The sequence below is a fragment of the Castor canadensis genome, chromosome 10 (assembly GCF_047511655.1).
Source record: "Castor canadensis chromosome 10, mCasCan1.hap1v2, whole genome shotgun sequence".
Lineage (NCBI taxonomy): Eukaryota > Metazoa > Chordata > Mammalia > Rodentia > Castoridae > Castor > Castor canadensis.
Window position 1 is genome coordinate 139841721 of NC_133395.1, and position 22056 is coordinate 139863776.

Below are 22056 nucleotides of genomic sequence, written 5' to 3' on the forward strand. Positions count from 1 at the left end.
GATTTTATCTGCACTAAGTCAGACTGTCCCCATAATTGTATTCAGAACCATATCTAGAATCCAATGTCAGTCCCTGATTATTTAATGGGACAACCCTGAAACGTCCCCACACCTCTACAGCAAGACAACCTCCCCCAGTGCAGAACAGAGGGTGATCACAGTGGCTCTGGACAGCAACTACATAAAAGCTGTGCTTTCCTGAACTTTTACTCTTTCCCGGTTGTTGATATCGAAACCCAGTTGCGTTGACGTTGGTCTCCAAGGCAAACAAAGCTTTACAGGGGAAATGTTTGGACCTGGAGATTCCTGTTTGCTCCAAGTGTGGATGAATCGCCGGAATAATGAACGTTTCCATTCATTTCCTTTTAAAGTACTTCTGATGTTGAAGGAAGTGGACAAACCTCTCCTACTGGTTAATTTTCAAGAACAGTCTTTGGCATACAATATTTTGTACTCTTGTGGTATTCCACAAGAAAATGCCAAGAGTTGTACCTCTATGAAGGTCCAAGATCCTAAGATTAAGAAAAGAAAAAAAAAAAAAGACACAAAGAAGGAGAGAGGGGAGAAGGAAGAGCACGGAGGTCCACAGTTGCTAACCTGAACAAACACTTACTATGTGCCTGGTGCAAAGTTAAGACTTTCAAATACATGATCTCACTGAGCCCTTTCAACAGCCCCAAGAGAAAGGTTTTGCTTTCCCCGTTTTACAGATGAGAAAGGTGAGGCCTAGAGACAGTCCTAGGTCACACAGCTGAGATAGGACTTGATGCCAAAACCTGCCCTCTTAACCACTAGGTGGCACGGCTGCTCCAATCCTTCCCCAGAGTAGAGGATGAGAAGGGACAGTGAGCCCTTGAGCCTGGACAGATGAGGCAATGAGTAGGTGAATCAAAGAACTCACAGTGGTTCCCTGGGGTTGAGGTTGGGGGGTTGAAGGTGGTAAGGGCTGGAGAAGGAAGGGAGCATTGCGGATAGACCAACAGACATGATCAACCAAGGGCTGTGGGGACCAGGGCAGGATTTGAATGGGGATGGAGCATGACCAGGACCATGTGTTAGAACCTGCATGCTAACTGTGATGTGCCAGGCCTCCTGGGGTCCCAAGCACAGCAGACACTGCCGGACTAAGGAAGTCGTCTCACCCATGACTGGCACTGTTGGAAGGGTTGTGCCTGGCCAACCTCAGCCTCCCTGTAACCCAGTCTGGGAAGCTGGCCTCTGTTGGGTTTGGCAGGACGCCCTGGATGCACTCAACAGCAGGGAATGCAGAGTGTCCCTGGTTTCCAGAGGGAAAGGCTCAGCTGAACCACGACCACAGCTGAGCCTTCATCCGAGAAGACTTGGCAACGTGTCTGGAGCTGCCTTTGTTTTCTGACACACGTGATGTCACAGCGAAATTGGAGTCAGGCTCATCTTTGGCACATCGGGGCTCAAAGCTCTGAAAATGGATCCCTAGGAACCTGTGTGACCCGAGGACAACAGCATCCATCAGCACAAGTGTCGCCTGGGAGTTTACCAGAAATGCACACTCCCAGGCTTAATGAAACAAAATAAGTGCTGGGAGGAGCAGCCCAGGCAAGACGAATCTGAGCCACTCTGACCTTGACCACGTCCCAACCTACTGAATCCCAATCTCTGAAGCCACATTTCTCAAGCCTGAATAATTTCGAAGCTTCCCAGATGAATCACAGAAATACTGATGTCTAGTAACCAATACAGGAAACTTTTGAGACATCCCTATGAAAGTCAATGCTGCAACATTTAAATGACATCTTTCAAACGCCTCCTGTACCAAAAGTGTCACAAAAACTCCCTTTTGAGCAGGCACGGAAAGTAACATCAGTTGATTCGCAACCTACTTTTTTTTCTTGGTGATACTGAGAACCAGTAAGGGAAGGGGGCTCTCTCTACCACTTGGCTCATTCTATCGGCACTTTTTTACATTGGTTAACTTTTTAAACAGGCTCTCACTTTATGCCCAGCCCTGCCTGGATCACGATCCTGTTTGTGCTTCCTTGCACAGCAGGGATGACAGGTGTGTGCTACCATAACCAGCTGAAATGGTTGAGATGGGGGGGGTCTCATGAATTTTTTGCCCAGGCTGGCCAAGATCCTCCCAGTCTCTACCACCCAAGTAGCTAGGATTACAGGCTTAAGCCACTGCACCCAGCAATCTATCTACTTCTTAAAAAGAGTGTGTGACAGCTTTTAAGCAAAGCACGTATTTTGTTAAGGGGTGGAACAGGGTGCATTCTAAGGAAATTCCATTGTCCCGTGATCCACCAAGTGCCTCTCTCCACACGTGGTATAATACAGAGAGCCAAAATTCTCACCAACCAATGAATGGGTTGACTGAGCTTTTTTTTTGGGTGTCCCTGGGTTTGAACTCAGGGCCTTATGCTTGCTAGGCAGGTGCTCTTACCACTTAAACCACTCTACCAGCCACACTGAGTCATTTTTAAAAATCGAGTTTTTGTTGTTGTTTTGTTTCTTGGTGAAAAAGCACACCTACTTTGAGACTAAGTTTTTGGCACCTTTTCAGAGCCTGTCTTCCTTCCTTTCCCTTCTTCCCTTCCTTTCTCCCTCTTTTCTGCTAGTACTGAAGTTTGAACTCAAGAACTTGCACTTGGTAGGCAAGTGCTTTACCACTTGAGCCATGCCTCCAGCTTTTTTGCTTAGTTATTTTTCAGATAAGTTCTTATATTTTTGCCAGGGATTGGCCTGGAATCATGATTCTCCCATCTCTGCCTCCAAAGTAGCTGAGAGTACAACTGTTAGACACTGCTTCCAGCCCGTTTTTCTTGATGGCAATCTATCTGTAAGTGTTGTCATTCTGTACCCAGAGACAATCCTGGATGCTCCATCTCTTCCCATCTCTACTGCCCATCACACTTCATCTACATGTCTGCAAAACTTCCAGGCTGCTATCTCCTCCTACACCTGCCCTGTCTGCTTTCTGCCCCACCAAGCACTCCACATAGTCACTGGAAGATGGAAAGCAGCATAAAGCAAAGAGCTGCCTCCATCAATTTCCTTAGGTGGCTGTCACAAGTTACTACCAACATAGGGGCTCAAGACAACAGAAATTTATTGCCTCCCAGTTCTGAAGCCTGGAAATCTGAAATCAGTCTCACTAGGTTGAAATCAATGTGACTCTTCCCAAGGTTCTAAAATATTCCATTCCTTCCCTCTTCCAGTTTCTAGAGGCTGCCAGCATTGGTTGGCTTGAAGACACATTATTCCAATCTCTGCCACCATGGTCACTGGTCTTCTCCTTTTCTATCTGTGTCAACTGTCCCACTTCCCTCTGATAGGGATAAGTGTGATTACATTTAGGGACATTTCAAGATCTTTAACCATTGTGTCTGCAAAGTCTGTTTTGTCTTATCATAATAATACATGTTCCAGGGATTCAGATGTAGCTATCTTTGCGAGACCATATCCAGTCTATCCCACTGCCTTTCCACCGAAAGTAATAAAATCTGTGGTCTATAAGGTAGTGTTTGATCTGCACCTGCCCAACTCTTGGACCCCATCTTGTTCTACCTTCTTCCTCTTGTCTTGTCTGCTTTTGGGTCTTTAAGCAAGTATGGGTCTGCCACAGAGCCTTTGTTCTTAGAGTTCCTTTTGCTTAGGATACTACTACTCTTGCTTACATTCCCTGAAAGAATAAATTAGTGAGTGAATGAATAAATTAATGACTGCCTTATTCCCAAGAGCTCAGGAAATAAGCTAAAAGCAAAAATCGAAAGCCTCATGGGTAGAGATTAACTTCACCTGCTCCTCAGTTTTGCATAGAGAGCTGTGTGGTCAAAGATGGAAGTACCCAATCTTGTTTTCTTCAGTTGCCAAGTACTTCAATATCCTCAGTTCTCGGTTACCTGAGGCTCAATCAAAAAGGAGCTCATTATGCAACAAAGTCTGAACTGGGTATTGACAGCAACAATGTCACAAGGAACCATCCCCATCTCCTTGTTCATGGAGAATAAAAGACAATCCAAAGTATAGAGATCTATTTTGACATCCAGCAATAATTTTGATGAGGCTTCTTCTAGTGGCCATTGTTGACTGTGGTGTCAATTTCACAAAGGCCACTGCAAACAGGCTTCCTCCTGCCCTGGAGACAGGAGGCCTGTCCATGGCCAAACAACCTTTAATTACTTCCTAACCCTGAGCACAATTAAAGGTTGTTTGACCATGAGCAGACCTCCTGTTCTAAAATTTCTAAGGTAAAAACAAACAAGTTCTTTCTCTGGAATGTTAATTCTTTTCTTTCTTTTTTTTTTTGGGGGGGGGCAGGGAGTGGTACTGGGTTTTGAACCTGAGGACTTGTGCTTGCTAGTCAATCATTCTAACAATTGAGCCACACACCCAGCACTACAAGTTCTTTCTTTGTTCTCCCCAAAAAGAATATCTAAGTTATGTCTAGGTGTACAAATCAGTAGCAATCACTATATTACAGACAGTGGGTGGTCTGGAGAGACCAACCTAACCCATTCTGATCTGTCTGCAGCTTTCTATATTAGCATTTTTAAATCCTGCATCCCAGAGAAGATTCTTTAGTCCCAAATAAATCAGGACAGCTGGTCACCTTAGTGGTAACTCACAGGCCTATCCCTACCACTTGAAGGACACAGGATCTGGGTGAGGCTCACATAGTATATGTCTAAACATCTAAAAGTTATAAATCAAGCTAACAGTGTGGAATAAAAGTACATTCTATCCTCCTCCCATGATACATGTTTTCAAAACAACTTGGAAGGTCAGCTTTGAATTCCAAGTTCTTGGATGCCTCTGTGGTTCTTTGTCTCTGCCTTCTCTTCCCATGTGTAACTCTGTCCTACACTTCAGGGAGCCTTGCTCACATATGTGGGAATGCTCAAAGTTCACCTATATACACCCCCCCAAACAGCCAACCCTTGGTTATTCCTTGGGTCTAGGGGTAAACTGTGATTAGGTTCATCCCTAGAGGAGGCTAAAACCAAAATTTAGGCTCAGTCTGCAGTGGAAGTGGGACTGGACCCTTTAAGCAGAGAATTCTGGGGCCCAGGGTATTCAAAGTCTGTCTTACAAGGGATGAGTGGCCAGAGTGTGGTCCCCAGGGATACAGCCTGGATTAACAGACATCACGAGTGGCCACCGCTCCCTGGAGGACCCTTGCTATTGGAAATTATGGTCTTATTTCCAATTTTCAAACACCACCAGTCCCTCCACAGTCTGAGGTCAGAGTTATTCAACCTTGAGAAATGAAGTTTGCAGAAACCTTACAGAGGTGTCCTTAGACTATTCCTAGAAAGAACTGAGGTTCTCAGAGGAAAGGAAATTATAGTAGATTAAAAGAAATCATGTAGTAAAGAGGAAGAATCACTGGAGAATGGCTGTCATGACTAGAGTTCCATAAGAAAAATATCTGCCTTGGAGGAGACCAGGAACTTGGCTTTTTCCCCAATCTGAGCCCACATGAACACTGAGATTTATTTTCCTTTATGGGATTAACTCTGATGGATAATTTAGACTATGGTTGACGTATCAGCAGGGAAAAGAACCACCTTGGTGGTGTCAAGTAAATACACACACAAAGGATGCGAGGTAGTGAGAAGAACCATGAAGACAGGAAGCATGGATGTCAGGATTGACCTCACAGACCAGGTAAGGTGGACTGCAACTTAGCAGTGTGACCTTACATGTGTTCTCCTGCTGATCTGAGCCTCAGTTTCTTCCTAAGTAAAATAGGGATCCAAATAGAACATACTTCATACAATTGGCATGAAGATGAATGGAGATACAGCAAATAAAGGCCTCAACCAGTGCCTATGACATGACAAATGTTCCAAAATCCTGCTTACCATAGTAACAGGAGTTGTGGTAGTGTGAGTGTGGCTGTACTATTACACAGCAAAGTAGCACTAATTACTGTCAAGAAGAGGCAGCAGAGTGTAGTATTGTGAGATGTGGGCAGATTAGATGCACTTAGCTCATTGCTCTTGAGTCTGGGAAGGAAAAAAAAAAGAGCCCTGATGATGAGATGTTGGGTGAAGAAAACCCTTTGGAGCAGAGCTGATGTGTGAACTAAGCCTGCAGTAACTGCAGAATGACCAGAAAGAAGTGACAGGGAGACAGGTGGAAACAAATCATTCACACCTTCCCCAGTGAACAGCACAGTGTAAGCTGTGTCCATGAGAAGAGACCTGTCCTAGACCACATGGGGGACACCAACAACTGCTACTGAGGGAGCTCACCATAATACTCACAGTCACACAGACTCCACCTGAGTCATCGCAGCCATTCAGTAACATCTCAAATGACAGAAGGCAGGTCACACATGGGCAAGCCTGAATCACCATCACCTTTGGTAACTACCCCCATCTCTGGCCAAACTTAGGCTCTACTCAATTTGTAGATGAATCACTTCTAAATTAAGCAGGTCCATTTCTAAATTAGCTCAAAAATGATCCAACATCTGACAGTACATATTACTGAGTTAGAGGAAGTGGACATAAGGAGTTAGGGGAAAAATAGAAGCATATGTTCTTTTAGAAAATAATTTATTTTCTTTTGAAGTACAAGACCTATTTTTGTAAAACTGACTGACTGTATTTTTTTGATCATTGCAAAGGAAAAAGTGTGTGTGTATGTAATGGATTGCTTTACAACCAAATAAAGATGTCATATAGACATTAGGCGTTCTAATTTGGTTTATACTATTCTAGCTACATCCAAGATGCACACGTGAGCCTAAGATTGATTCATTTCTGAGTTGGATTGCCTAAGGTCTCGCTATGGTTACCAGTAACTTCCCATAAAGCTTTCTCACGTTTTCTCAGAGGCAGAAGCATAGCTCACGCCAAGATGCTCTCTGACCTGGTCACCCCAAATTCTTGCTCTTGTTCTCATGGGCTGTGAGCCTCACTCGGGGTTCTTGGCTCTTTGGGAGTCAACTGTGAAGGCCCAAAGACTCATCCTGCCCTGAATTCTCAATGCCTTTTGTCGAGGTTTCCCAGTTCCTAGGAATGGGAAGAGAAGGACTTGTGGTTACTGCCATGAGCCCTGGAATCAGACCCACCACGGCTCTCTTCTCTCTTCCTAGCTGTGCCACCTGGCTCTGCACGGCTACAGACGAGTCGCTCTCCCTCTGAGCGTCAACTTCCTCTTCTGTGAAATGGGGATACTTAGAGCGACTCACTAAGGGATTATTGGGAGGATTAAGTGTGACTATCTTTGTAAAGGGCTTGGCTTGGTGCCTGGTCCCATGGCAAGCATTCCACAAGTGTTCGTTCTTATTCTTTCTAATGGAGTAGGGCTTGGAGTTATATATTTAGACATCCTAGAAGTTAAGTCACTGGAATCTTAAGTTTTTGTTAATAGCAAACCATAAACTTCAGCCAAACTGAACTTCTTTTGCCACAAAGCCCATGCTTTTCCTGTCACAATGCTCCCCATTCATTATCTTTTGGTCCAATTGCTTGTTTAACATCTGTTTTCCCAGGAGAATGGATCTGTGTATTTTTTTTTTCATGGCTGCCACCCAATGCCCAACAGACTGAGGTATACCAAGAGACATGCAACAGTTATTTGTCTAATGACTGGAAAACTGGACAACCAATGGACCAAGGGATGACAGACTGACTGAATCACAGATCAAATGATTGTCTGAATGACCAAATAACCAACTGAGCATTTCAGTGAATGAATGAATATTCATTAAAACTGACTATCTACATTCATGAAAGGACTCTGCGTTCATGATAAATGGTGTGACTAAATACCAGCTCTTAAGCTCTTTGGGAAACAGATGATAACTATTTTGAGGTGTCTTGAAGAGTGGGATTCCGGTTTTGTTCCCCTCAGTGATGGGACAGGTGGTAAAACCATCCTGGAGAGCATTGCTCACTCCACACTCATGTGGCCCTCAAACTGCACAGCCCTCCCACCTTCCATCACAAGCCAGAATCCGAGTGGCAGCTTCTGGCCCCAGCACATCTATTCATGTCAGATGACATCACTGCCAAACCATGTGTCTTGAGCTATGACAACTGGGGACATCAACAGAAATGCCCAGAGCCTGTGCTACCTAATTTCTGATAACTAAGACTCTTTCCTGAAATCTCACACCCACTCTATTCTTCTGGCTGAGCTCATCCTGTCTTTCCAGAAAGGCTCATCAGCGGCAAGGCATTGCTGGACTTCATCAGAGGGATTTGGTGTCTTCATAGCTTGTTCATCAGCCACGGACACAGTCATCTTTCAGAGATTCTGGAGCCTGGCCCATAGCTGGCTGGGCATTTCCACTGCCTCCCTCAGGGGCCTCTGCAATGTGCATGGTTAGTCAGAGAAGATCTGAATTATGTTTTTAAGTTCTAACTTGCTTTGAACTGACATACTTAAAATGATCATTGGACAACATGTTGACTATCCAACACTCCTCCAAATATTTGTGGCCATAATGCCGAAAGTGGGACACTTATCTAAAGCCATTTCCTTATCATGAGAGAAGAAAGAGCTCCCAAATCCATGCTGAGGAAAGCCTCAAAGGTCACTGGGAAGATTTTCTAAGACAAACAAATGCAATGACCACCTACCTGGTAATGAGCAAATGATAATTACACAGCTACCAAGTTTCACATACCTTCCCCAGGCCAGGCACAAGCGTGCACACTTCACATTCATTTGTATGGAGGATCTGCATGTAGTACTAGTGATACCGTCTCCATTTTGGTAGTTTTCTCTCCATTTTACAGATAGGTGAACTGAGGTTCCTAGTAGTTAGCCAGCCAGAAATTTGAACCAAACCTGTTAGACTGCAAAGCAGGTACTCCTGACCCTCTATAGGTTTTACCACAGCCCACTAAGACAGGAGATGAAGACAGCAGCCAACAAAGTAGAATATTCTGGTGCATTATAACTTCAGTAGAACACATTAGTGTCTAAAACTAGAGGGAAGTGGGGAAGGAGACCTCTTAAATATATGACCATAGTTTTCTAACAGGTTAACTGTCACCACATGAGAAAGGGAGAATCCTTCAAATAAATTCTGACGGCTGAAAAGGACAGATGGATGGCAGCTCTGGGAAGCTGAAGAAGAACCTTCTAACAGAGAGTGCTGAAATGCTTGAAACTGACTGGTGGGAGGATGAGCTGCTTGTCACAATAAGCACCCAAACAGACGGCAGCATATTCTATGAGTGTGTCATGGAGGCAGGGCTGTCCAATCCCCAGCCCCTCTGTTTGCTCTGGGTAGGTGCTCACCTACCATCTGAGCAAATTTACCACCATCTGCCCCCAGCCAACCCTGTCACAGGCATACATGAGGAGGATTCTTTGCAGAATCACCACAAGCTGACAGCACTGTCTCCCTGAGAAGAAAGGCAGCAATGTGGGGAATTGCTGTTCTTCACCCATTTGCCATCAAGGAAGAACTGGGCGGACATAAGAAGGGAGCAGAATCACAAGACAGGAAGAAACTATGGGTGTCACTGTGTGCCAGGCAATGGAGGAGGCTTTCCACACATGCCCTCATCTCTGCTGGGCACCTCCTTTGGAGACTGGGCTCATCATTCCCATTTAACAGCTAGAACAACCCAGTGGAAGTTAGCTTGCCTATGGCCTGTGGCCAAGCAGCAGTAAAACTACAGTCCAGACTCAGCCATGCCTGAGCTGACAACACTTTCCTCAACAATATGCTTTGAACTCTGTGATGGGAGGCTGCACAGGGCGCACTCCAGCGGGGACTCAGACCGGCTCTGATGGACTGATCAAGACTAACAGGGTGGAGAAGGTCACAAAGGACTAGGGGAGAGTGGGATGCTCAGGCAGGGAATGTAATTGCGAGGAAAGGCAAGAACAAAAAGGAAATGGATAAAGGTAACATCAACTCCTTCACAACTGAGTCTAATTCTGGCCTTGAACCCAAGCCATTGAAATAGCTCCAGTTTATAGGTAGACCGCACACATTTTGTGCTAAACAAAGCTCACAAATATCACTCTTGCTCCCCACAGATGATGTACGGAGGCATCTTGATTTTTTTCCAAAGAACATATGGGGAGTATCCTATGGGGAGATGTCACCAGGTTAACAGTTTCAGAAAGCTCTGGAAAATTAAAATGCCAAAATGGCAAATAGGATGGAAAATGTGATAATGGGAAAGATGCTAATGAAGGCTTAACTATACTGATTTTTATCTCCTGTCTCCTAAGTTGTCCTGAAAACCAGGACAATACTACAATTCTTCCCCTACTCCTCGCTAATAAGGGATTCCCTGATGGATTGACAGACCTGAATTTCCAGTGTGTAGCGCATTATTCTAAAATGGAATGTTATTCTAAATAATCCCCATAATTAGGCTGTTGAGAGTCAGGCACAATGAGCCCACAGGTGTTAAGAAGTGGGGAAGAGAGCAACGCCAGGGATCCAGGCTCTACAGCATAGGGCTGTTGGTGTTTCAGTTGTTGCTTTGTAGTTTTTAATCAGTATTGACGTTTTAAAAGTCAATCTAACAGATATGGGTTCAAATTCAAGCTCTACAACCAGCTATGTGACCTTGGAAAAAAAGTCACTTAATGTTTTCAGAGCTCAGTAAAATGGGGACAAAGGTTGGGGGGACTGGAGGCATGGGTCAAGCCATAGAGCACCTGCCTAGCAAATGAAAAGCCCTCAGTTCAAATACCAGTACAGCCAAAAAGATAATAAAATAGAAGATCACCTGCCGCAGAAAGATGTTGACAAGATTCAGTGAAACTTTTCATGGATATAGCCTGGCGAAGTCATGTTGTATTAACTCAGAAATGACACTTGGCACCAATTGTCCTGAGTGTGACTCATGAAGCTGGGCAGATCCCTCTTTGACAGGAAAATCCATGAGGCTTCCCGCTCTAAGCTGGTCTACCCCACTACCACTCTCCCTTCCCCCAAGGGCCAAAATTAATCTTAGCCTAGGAATCTGAAACTGCACTAGTGTCCTTCACTCCTATTCAGTACACCTTTTCCTCAGTGAGTTCTACCAACAGCTCACTCACAGTGGGCCGTGTAAACCACTACAAGTGTGCATGTTGCTACAGATTGTCTGCAAACTCCACAAATGTCAGCAAATCACAGTTACCCAGCTCAGTGAGGAGGTCCAGCCCAGAAAACTGCTCTGGGCTACCCAGTGTCTCATACACAAATCCAATTGAAAAGAATCAAGACAAGATTAGTATTTGCTGCCCTGCCCAGCTGGGAACACGCTACACATCCATTCTCATGTGCTGTGGCTCAAATGTGTCCCTCAAAGTTCATGTGTTGAAATTTAATACCCAAATTAAAGGATATTTGAGGATATCGGGAGGGTGGGATGTCCACAATGGCTTATGGGAAGAAGACGGGAGAACTGAGCTCCCACACTGACCACATCATGCCTCCACCATTTTATGAAGTGGCAAGAACAGCCTCTCATGCTGAGCTCTGGGACTTCCCAGCCTCCAGAGCTAGGAGCTAAATGAAATCCATTCTTTATACATAACCTGGTCTCAGGTGTGGTGTCATAGCAGCAGAAAAGGGGCATGACATGAGTTTTTTACCTACAGTCTCACATTCACTCCTCATAACAGGCAATTTTCATTGACAATTATTTTAATAATTGTTTTTCTTTCATCCCTAACTTACACATCATTTCTGTGTGCAGGCATTCCTGAGTGTGTGACAGTTCATAGACCAGGATTAGATTAGTTCTCAGCTGGGGGAAAATACAAAAAGAAAGAAGGAAATTCTTCACAAGAAGGCTTTGCCCATCTGTTGCCTTACTACCCAAAGAAATACACCCTGGTACGACTTGCCACATCTCACAAAAATACTGAGGATGGTGACCACCTGCTTCTCTCACACTGTTAATGTTCCTTTAGTAAAGAGGCTCCATACAGAATAAGATCTCCATTCTTTTTGGCAATGCTGGGGATGGAACCTAGGGTCTTGCACTTGCTAGGCAAGCTACTACTGAGCTACACCCTGAACTTAATCCCATTTTTAAAGATGGAGAGACTGAGGCACAAAGGGTCGAAGTGCCTAAAATCACTGTAGGTGACTGAAGGACAACTCTTTGTAACCCAAGAGCAACCAACAGATCAGCCTAGAAGAACCTAAATGTCCATCTTGCCTTCCCAGCACCTCTACCTGATTTTCATTCCAGTTGATCACAGAGCCTCAAATCTTTTTAATGAATCCACAAACAGATACAGAATATAAAAGAAGCACAACGAGCTGTCTACACCCCAACAAGCTAGCAGATGCCACAGTAGGACCTTCCACATGGGTCAGTGCCCCAGCTGGCAACACTAGAAGGGATGGCTGGTGAGAGTTAATGAAGAGGCTGCTTAACATGGAGACAACAAAAGCCCTAACAAAGAGGGAAGCACCCAGGAGCCAAAAGCAGCAGGAAGCAGAGGACAGACAGGGCCAAGGAACAGAGCTGTCAATGACCTGTGGGAGCTGTGGCTATAGCTAAGGGACTGTAAGCCACACCGATCCTGGCCCAGCCGAGCAGGGAGGAACAAATATGCCACCACTAGCTCCCCAGGGGCCTCACACTGGCTGAACCCAATGCAAAGACAGCAAAGCAGTCCACAGGTAGAGCCTGAGTCTCGGTAGAGCTAGAGGAGAAAGGGGAAGGGTGACCTTAAGGGCACATGGAGAATGTCCACACCAAAGCCTTCGCCAGGCCAAGTCCTTGCCCTGAAGCCAGGGACCTCCTGAGTGACCACACGATGATGAGCTTGGGTCCCAAGTAGCTGGGAGACCTGAAGCAAGTCACCAACTAACACAAAAGAGCTTCAGTTTCTGCTCTGTAAATAGAATTAACACCTGCCACCTGGGGTGGTTTCAAGGATTAACCTCATAAAGCACTAAGGGCATAAGCACGACAATGGAGGCACGTGTTCATTTCCTCCCTGCTGACCGGAATAGGAGTCCAAATGTGTTTTGAAAACAAGGTGGGGGGGTGGAGTTCAGCAGTGAGAGTGAGAAAAAGAGAGAGTGTGTAAGGGAGAGAGACAGACAAAGAGGGAGGGAATGAGGAAGAAAGAGCATACAGATTGTGGTCATGAAACATTACAGCTAGCTAAAGTTAACATGTAATATGGTTGGATCTTCCAGGTTCATAACTAGATTCTTCTTGACGCTAGCATAAGAGTGAATGTTGCTTTTAAAATATACTCAGGGCTGGTGGTGTGGCTCAGTGATAGAGCACTTGCCTAGTATGTTCAAGGCCCTATATTCCATCCTATCACTGCAAAAAAAAGAAAAAAGAAAAAAAAAAAAAAAAAGAGGTTCTACTATGGGACTTCCTGCCCCGGGAAGTTCTAAGAACTGAGAGGAGCCAGGTACAGTGGTTCACACCTCTAATCCTAGCTACTTGGGAGACTAGGTCTGGAGGATCATAGTTCAAGACCAGCCGGAGCAAATAGTTCAGGAGATTCCATCTCCAAAATAACTAGCAAAATGGACAGGAAGTGTGGCTCAACCAGTAGAATGCCTGTTTTGCAAGGGTGAAACCTTGAGTTCAAACCCAGTCCCACCAAAAAAACAAAAAGAAGAAAAACTGAAAGGAGATATATGCCCCTTAAAAGGAATTACCAAACTTTCTCATCCGAATAAGTAGCTGAGAATTAAATCTAAAACAGATCCAACAATGGTGGGCATGATACCGTGTTGGTTTTCTCAGCAACATAACACATTAGAACAGATTTAGCACCTCAATACTCACGGCATACAGATGCCCCTCGACGCATGGTATCACATCGCAACAAACTTATCATGAGCTGAAAATATTGTTAAGTCAAAAATGCACTGAATCCACTTTCCCTACCGCACACCCCAGCTCAGCAGCACGCACACCGTAAAGTACCACTTGCTCACCGCACCACTGTGTGGCTGGCCAGGAGCTGTAGCATCACAAGAGAGTTTTGTGTCACCTTCCCCAGCCCAGTAAAAAGATTAAAATGCAAAACAAGTTCAGTTTCTACTGAATGTGTATGTATCACTTCCATACCACTATAAAGTCAAAAAAGTTTGTAAATCAAACCATCGTTAAGTTGACAACCATCAGCAGTTCCCATGGGTCCTCAGCTAGGAGCTTCACAGACACAATTCCAGGCGTTAGCTGGCATGAGCTCTCCTCTCAGCATCTCTCTCCAGCTCCCATGGCATTGGCAGAACAACTTCCCTTGCAGACTTAGAACTTAAGTGGCTACTGTAGCAGGGCAGAAAGACAAAAGGCTTCTATCTCCAACTGCCAGATCTTTTTAAAATAGGGTCACCTGACAAATTCCAGTGCACTCAGGACCTTTAATTACATCTGCAAACGCCCTTCACCTTTGCCATAGACCCGCCATAATCGTGGGAGTGATTCCCAGCACCTTTGCAGTACTCTGCCAGTTAGAAGTAAGTTATAGGTCCCACCAATAATTACAGGGAGGTAATGACTCAAGGGCCTAGGTTATGAGGGTCATTTGGGAATTCTGCTTACTATGGGTGCAGATGAACAAGTGGATACACGTTGCCATGCAAGTTCAATAAAGATCACTATCTCCAATTTTCAGAGATCCTAAAGTTGAGTCATGCCCGAATCTGTCAGCTCACCCTTGTGATGAGGCCAAAGCACACACAGTTTCTGGGTCTAAACCTTGCCCTCTTTCCTCTGCTTTGGGCTGCAGCAAAGGAAGGACTCCATTGTACCATAGTGATGTTCAGAACAAATCTACCACTCGATTCTGGGAAATTAAAACAAACTTAGCTGCAAGATGATGGTTGACCACATCAATTTGAACAGAGCTGGGGTCAAAACTCAGGGCTTTCGTTCGTGATCCATTGTCATTTTATACTAAGCAGATTCTCCTTATGTCTTTCTCTGCCCTGTCAAAAACTGTAAAGCACAACACTGCTTGGGTCCAACAATTATGTTCTGTTTTTGTCCAGATGTTTTGACCTTATAGGCAAAACCTTTCTGGATCTAGGAGACCATCCAAAAATGTGGAGAAAATTAGATGGTTATTCTAAAATTAAAGTTCCATTAAAATGGCAGGAAAGATACCAAGAAAAACTAAGTTGTTAACAGTTCACTATATATGGTACAAATGACAGTCCAAGTTGATACAAATTAAACTATATTGTGTCATTCATATGTATTTATACTGTTAATTAAAATATACTACGTGGTCCATGGATTATTTATATTTATAACCCTTAAATGTTAGGTGTTTTTAATGAATACAACATGTAAAAATAATTCACAACCAAATAGAAACCACTGCTCATGTTTGCACATTGAAACAACTTGGGCCATGACTGCTATACTGTAACAACAAAAAAAGTATTGTCAGGCATGATTATTGGGAGTTTATGAAAGAATTTATGAAACCAAATGATCTGGGTTCAAGATCTCGCGCTGCCTCTTTTTAGCTTCGTGACTTTGGGCTAATTGCTTGTACCTTGTATACAATGTTTGAAACATGTAGCAAACCACAGTAGAGCAATTAATTACTGATTTTTCAGGTCCTCAGGGACCTGGAAACACTCCAGTTCGTATAAGTTATCAGCTAAATGTCTATTAGTAGCTCTTATTTTTGTTTTTGTTTTTTTGTTAACAGTAAATCTCTGCTAAAAACTCCCTATAACTGCTCTGTCCAGTATGGTAGCCACTAGCCAAGTTTGGCTATTGTATATTTGCAATATGGCTAATCTTTGTGGAGATGTACTAGAAGTGTAAGATTTCAAAGATGTAGCACTGAAAAGAACATAAAACATCTTGATAACTCTTATATCAATCATAGCTTGAAAAGGCAGTATTTTGGTTATACTGGGTTACATCAAATTCATTATAAATATTTCATCCTTTACTTTTTTTTGTAAAATGTGGCTCTTAGGAAGTTTAAAATGACACATATGCCCTCCTTATGCTCCAGTGGGAAAGCACTGGTATATAACACCACCATTCTCAGAGAAGAGCTTAAACTCTAGAACAGCTTACAGGACCCAGAGAGCTCCAACCCTGCCTACCTTGCCCTGGTCTCTTGATGTCATTCTCTAAAGCCCTCACTAACCTCCAGCCAAACTGACCCCACCGCCCATCAGACACACCAAGTCAGTGCCCACCTTGGAGGTCTTTGCACTCATCACGTGATCCTCCACCTTCCTCTTCATTCCACATGACTTTACTCACAGCTGACACATTACCCTGCTTCAGGTCTCAGCTTACATACCACCTCCTCCAGCCAGCCCTTCCTGGACCACCTGCTCTAAAGGGACCACACCTGGGGAGACTCTCCTCCACTTATTTCCCCCTAGGCACTCTCTGCAATCCCTAATTACCTTATCTAAGGACCTGGCTACCTGTTGGATGCGTGTTTCCCCCACTGGAATAGCAGTCACCTGCAGGCAGGACCCTTCCCTGTCTTATTTGCTGTGGTATCCTCAACTCAGGGCCCACCCCACGGTGGTTCCCAGCTCAAAGTGTGTTTTTTTAATTCATTTATTCATAAGTGATAAAAATAGCACAAGATTCATTTAAAAATTCCAGTTAGGACAAATGCAGGGATAATGCTGATAATAGCATCATTGTACACCAAGTGCTCACTCTTCTCTGTAAGCAATCCTCTATGATCATTATGGGATGCAGTATTAAAAGGACACACCTGGAATTAGAAATCCAGAATTTGAATTCCAGCCACTCACTAGCTGTAGGACCTTGGAAAAATCCTTTGAATTTCCATTTTCTCTGAAAGTAGCCAACTAGAAAGTCATGTAAGATAACAGCTTCTCATTCAGAGAGCCCTAGTGGCAGTTATTAGACCAAGACATTCTCCAAGGGAAAGAATTCTTTTATATGCCTCAGTGTCCCCAGCACCCAGCACAGGGCTTGGCTTAAAGCAGGTGCCCTGAACATGCTTGAAGAACGAATGAATGAATGTTTCCAATAAGCCCAAGCATCACCACGCAGTGAGCTTTGGAGAAATCAGACCTTTCTGCTATTCCAACCCAGAAAAGAAGCAAAGAGGATCTCAGAGCTGGAGTGAGGCTGAGGTACAATGACAACATTCCCCCTACTTTCCTGGGCAGTCTTGTAGTCTGTGACTACAAGAACTCTGGAATATGTGCACTGAGAGTGGAGTTAAAGGCTCCTCAGCAGGATGAGAGCCAGCACTAGTAGACAGCAGGTTCTTTTCCAGTAGAGAGAGGATGAGGCACCTCAAACAGCAGCTCCCACCACTCACATTCTGAGAAACAACCACAGCTTGTGCCCTCTTCATGGTACCTGAAGCCAATGGTAAATGTAAAAAATGGAATGAATCTTGTGGTTGAAGTTATTAACTAGGGGTAAGGTTAACAAAACTGCCAATATTCCGTGGAACAATGATGTCTCAAGATGAGGAAAGACCAGTAGCTTAGAAGAGACTGAGAATGACTTCACTGGGAAGGCTTTTGCCTACTTTCAAAGGGATAAAGCTGGCCTTTGTTCTACTCCTGGCTTCTGTTCCCATCTCTGCAACATAAAGGCTTCTGGAATGACATCCCACTTTGGCACTGTTGTTCCTAGGACTTGCTATTGAAAGGGCATTCACAAGCAAGCTCTCTCTCAGGCCAGGCTTCTGTTGGCCACTGTGTGTTTACACAGTGGTTTGACAGGCAGCCCACCTTGGAAGTTTGGCCAGAGCAGACCAAGTACATCCTAGTGCCATCTCCCTTACTCTCACCTGGCAGGATAACTACTGATTGAAAATCAGACTTGACCTCCAAATACTCAACAAATGTGTCTGAGCCTCTGTTGCCTGTTGGGTATTGGGGGGTTATCACCGGGAGCAAGCCAGATTTCAATGACAGCAGAACTCCATGAAGTCAGAATAGGCTGCCCCTCATCTTGTAAAAGCTAAATGACCAATAGAAATCCCTTGCCAGGAATTGAAAAAGGAATCACAATTTGGGATCCCTGGTTAAGATTTGAGATTACTGGCAGAGGCTTTAAGAACAAAAATGACTCCTATTAATAAGAGAAATCTCCAGAATGTGACCTGCAGTCCCCTGACCCCCAAATAAATCAATCACAAATGATGTACTTTGAGACCACTCTTGTGTCTCCCTTTACCTGAGTTTGATTTGAGCCCACTGAAGCCTGGGCACACTGCCAACATAGGCTACAGGACAAACACTTTGGAAGAGACAGAACAGTATTGTCCCTGGGATAAAAAGAGGTGTGTTTAGCCCTCTGTCAGGGCAGAGGAAAACGCCTTCAGGAAGCCAAGTCTGTGGAAGTGGCTTAATAGGAAAGTGTGGCCAATTCTGTCTTATCAGATTGGTTGATGATACAAGGACACCTCATTCCAAGGATGAGCAAACTCAGCTAGAATCTTGCTTGTCCAGACATGCACAACTCAATCTACCTAAAAATCACCAATATCCTAATCTACAGTTAATAATCCTTTGCCCCTTCTCCCCAGGCGATTTCTCTTTCTCTTTTTTTTTTTTTTCAGGTGAAATAAAGGCCTTGCTGAGGAGTTCGATTTCTGTCCAGTTTCCCTCTCTGTTCATTCCCTTGTCTGTCTAGTTGTAACCGTAACACATGAGGTCATTGTGAGGATACAATGCGAAAATGTACCCATAGGGGCATCTGGTTCCAACTGACATCCAAACAAGTTGTAAGAAAGCAGCTCTCTACTTTGCAATTGTTAGGGTTAAAAGATCATGACCCACTGAAATCTCACCTCTTCTCTGGTGATTGGAGAACTCGTCCAGGTTTGGGGACAGCCAGTTTGCTGGGGTAAACCACCTGCCTCTCCCCAATCCCACCCTCCCCGCTGCCCCTACACAACCCAGAAGGTCTGGGAAGGGGAACACGGCTCAGCATTTATTTTTGGATCTGGCTCACTAAAAATACCTCGGCCTTCCTGTTTGATCACGCTCCCTTTTGACCTGAATGGACTGCCCGGCCCCTCCGCCCGCCCCACCCTCTGCTCCTTGTCCTTTAAAGGAGAAGGGCGTGGGGACGAACAGGACGCCCGCCGCCGCCCGGGACAGATGTGAGCCGCCCGGGACAAGCTGGGGCCGCGGCCGCACTGACGTCAGGGCAGGGCTCCGCAGCGCTCCGGGCCTCCAGGCAGAGGCCACCCAAAGGGAGGGGAGCAACCTCGCGCTGGGATTGGCTGGCCCACCGCGAGCGCCCGCGCCGATTGGCTGGCGCGGTTTTAGAGGGAGTCCGGCTCTTCAATTAAAGCCGCCTGGCTGCGCTAGGCTGAGCAGAGAGCTGCCCGCTGGGCGCGCGAACCTGGCCATTCAGCCACCGCTGTCCCCGCTGTCCCCGCTGTCCCTGCCGCGCGCCCTCGCGCCTCTGTCTGAGAAGCCACGCGCTGTTTCTCCACGCCCAAGAAAAGATGGCAAAGGTGGCTAAGGACCTCAACCCAGGAGTGCAAAAGGTGAGCGGAGATCTGTCCATATTTACCTAGATTCTTTTCCCTGTTTCCCCTTCCCATTTTGCGCTCGGAGACTTACCTAGAGGTCCTGGGAGGGACGGTCAGTAAATTCCAAGACGTCACAGCAAACAAAATAGTTGGGAATACATGTTTGAGCCGACAGGCACACACCCCCAAATCCACTCTTTGTGCCAACGTTTTGTCAAACATTTGCAAAGGTTCTTAGTTCTTTGGTGATATTAATTAAAGCTGAATTAAGGTAAAAACTTTTGGGGGAGCCGTACTCCTTCACTTGGTCTGGCCAGGGTTGGTGGGGGGAAGCCCTAGCTCTGGCTCCCTGTCCCCTCCCTGGTGACTGAAGTGAAGGTGCGGGGCCTGTAATACTTACTCACAAAGAGTCTCCCATTTGGCTATGGTCCTGGTGTTTGTGACTTCCCCACGCACATGCACATTCTCTTCAGTTGGTACTGTTGACAGTGGCAGTAGTAGTTCTAGCACAAGGGAACTGATTTCTGTCCCCAGGGTCTGCAAGTTTCCCTTTCAAAAAGGGCTGGCCTGGAGCCCAGAAGGTCAAGGGTAAATTGCTGCAGGAGAGACCTGCAGCTGTGCCTGTAGCTCCAACCCCTGCTGGTCACCTACCTGAATGAAGGGGGAGGGGGGGACAGGCTGAGGATTTAAAAGACAAGAGAAGAGGAAGGCTTTGCTGGAGAAGCTGAGGCACAGGCTCACAGAGTTGGTTCCAGCAGGCAACTGGGTGTAAGGAAAGTCTTAGTTGTTCCATCCCTGGCACTGGCACTTTTTAGTGGCACATTCATGATCAAGTCACTTCTCTGAACCTCAGTTTCATGATGAACTCCCCCACCACCTCCCTCACAGCAGCATAATAACAATGGTGACACTGTGGATTAATCTCTCAAGGCAGCAATTATTAAGCTCTGATTTCTGAGGATTTAGTACTGCAGGGTAAAGTCCTCCTCAGACAGCTGCCATTACCTATGATATAAAATGAGAGGTGGGGAACAATATATACAGATACAGATATAGATGTATATTCTGATATAGCAGAATCAAAATAAAGATGCAAGCCTTAGAGGACTCACCATCTAACAGTTATGCCCTTCTACAGACCACCTGCCCCAACCTCCCTTCCCCCCCACCCCCCAGAGGCTAGTAAATCCTTCTGCATGTGTACACCAAGTCAGATTTCATCCGGGCATCTCTCTGGAATGTACCATTCTCCATCGCCTTTGCCATACTGTTTGCAGAATGCAGCCATCTGTCCTGTGGGACTCCCACAGGACACTCGGCCTTTCAAAGATACCTGTTCGTTTCTACCTACTAGTGAGTTCTGTGTACACTGTTCTTCTGTTCTATACAGTGTTCTCAAGTGCGTGAGGGCAAACCTTTCTTGCTCACCTCTGTTCAAACATAGCACTCTATGCCCTCCCCCCTACACACACACACACACACACACACACACACACAGAGCAAGACCCAGAAAACCATAAATGGACCACAGACTGTCTGGCCAGCTAAGCCCCTAACATAGGGTACATTGTCCAGCTTATTAATTTTAACTCTATGATATGAATGTTTTGAACTGCCTCCCCAAATTCAGTCAAGATAGAAGAGCTCAGGGCTAAGGTGACAGTGTTTCATTATTCTTTGGAAAGTAAGATGAGTTCTGGGTATTCTGGCTGTAAGCTGCCTGGCTGGTGGTTAGCATATGAAGCAAGCCGAGGTCAGTAGAGACCCTCTTCCCACCAGCAGCCTGGGCCATGCCTGGAAGAAGCCTTGTTTTTATTTCCCTTTGCATAGAAGTATGTGATTATCTGGATTAGAGGTGGAACATGTTCTCCTTGTCACCCTCTAGCGCCAACTTCCTTGGCCTGCAAAGGGTTTGTTTTCCATTTAGATCCAATTACAGGCTTAGAGAAAGAATGTTGTGGGTAGAGATGAAAGGGTGATTCTTTTTTTTTTACTTCTTGGGATTTCAACAATCAGGGAGGAGATCACCGTTCAGTAGATTAGCCAATATCTTCAATCCAAGTGGTCAAGGGAAGGGAAGGGAGTCAGAGCCTGGGAGAAGCTCCCCTGGCGGAACAGAACAGCAGTGATTAAGTTTTGTGTCACATCAATAGCTTGCTGAACGGTGTTTATTGCATATTTATTTTGCAAATCTGCAACAGTGGGGATTTTATAACATTTGTCTTCAGGATGTGTAATCACACTTAGACATTTTGAAACAATTTTATAGACTCTTCAAACTGCAAGGGACCTATTTACAAAATGAGAAATGGCTTAAAATGGCACACCCACTATCATCACTGCCCTATCCCCATGGGTTGAGAGGGGCAGGAGTTTCCAGCAGCTGAAAAGTCATATAAAGGCCTTCAAGAGAGAACATAAAATCCCAAACTGGAGTAGCCTTACAGATCATCTAACCAAGCCTGGGCAGGCTGAGACTCACAGTGGGTCACACACATATACAGAGGCAGAGCTGCAGAATATTTCCTAAACTTCTCTCCCCTTGCTGAATCAAATGTTCCCATTGGCTGCTCTTCAGCCTTCATTTGCTTCTCTACTGGGAAAGAGAAGTTTCCTTAGCACAGGGAGTTCCCTGAGTATGGT

At 45.2% G+C, this 22056-nt stretch overlaps 1 protein-coding gene and 1 long non-coding RNA gene across 3 annotated transcripts in view; one reads left to right on the plus strand and one right to left on the minus strand.

Moving 5' to 3' along the window:
• Positions 1-18786, minus strand: part of LOC141411538 (uncharacterized) — a 104456-nt gene extending 85670 nt beyond the window's left edge. The window contains exon 1 of the long non-coding RNA XR_012436371.1: positions 18721-18786. This is a non-coding gene — a long non-coding RNA (uncharacterized lncRNA). The remainder of the gene's footprint in view (positions 1-18720) is intronic.
• Positions 18787-19228: 442 nt separating this feature from the next.
• Positions 19229-22056, plus strand: part of Lmcd1 (LIM and cysteine rich domains 1) — a 55946-nt gene continuing 53118 nt past the window's right edge. For both annotated transcript variants that reach the window (XM_020176882.2, XM_020176883.2), the window contains exon 1: positions 19229-19428. In XM_020176882.2, the coding sequence (XP_020032471.1) occupies positions 19387-19428 (42 nt within the window). In that variant the 5' untranslated portion in view covers positions 19229-19386. The remainder of the gene's footprint in view (positions 19429-22056) is intronic.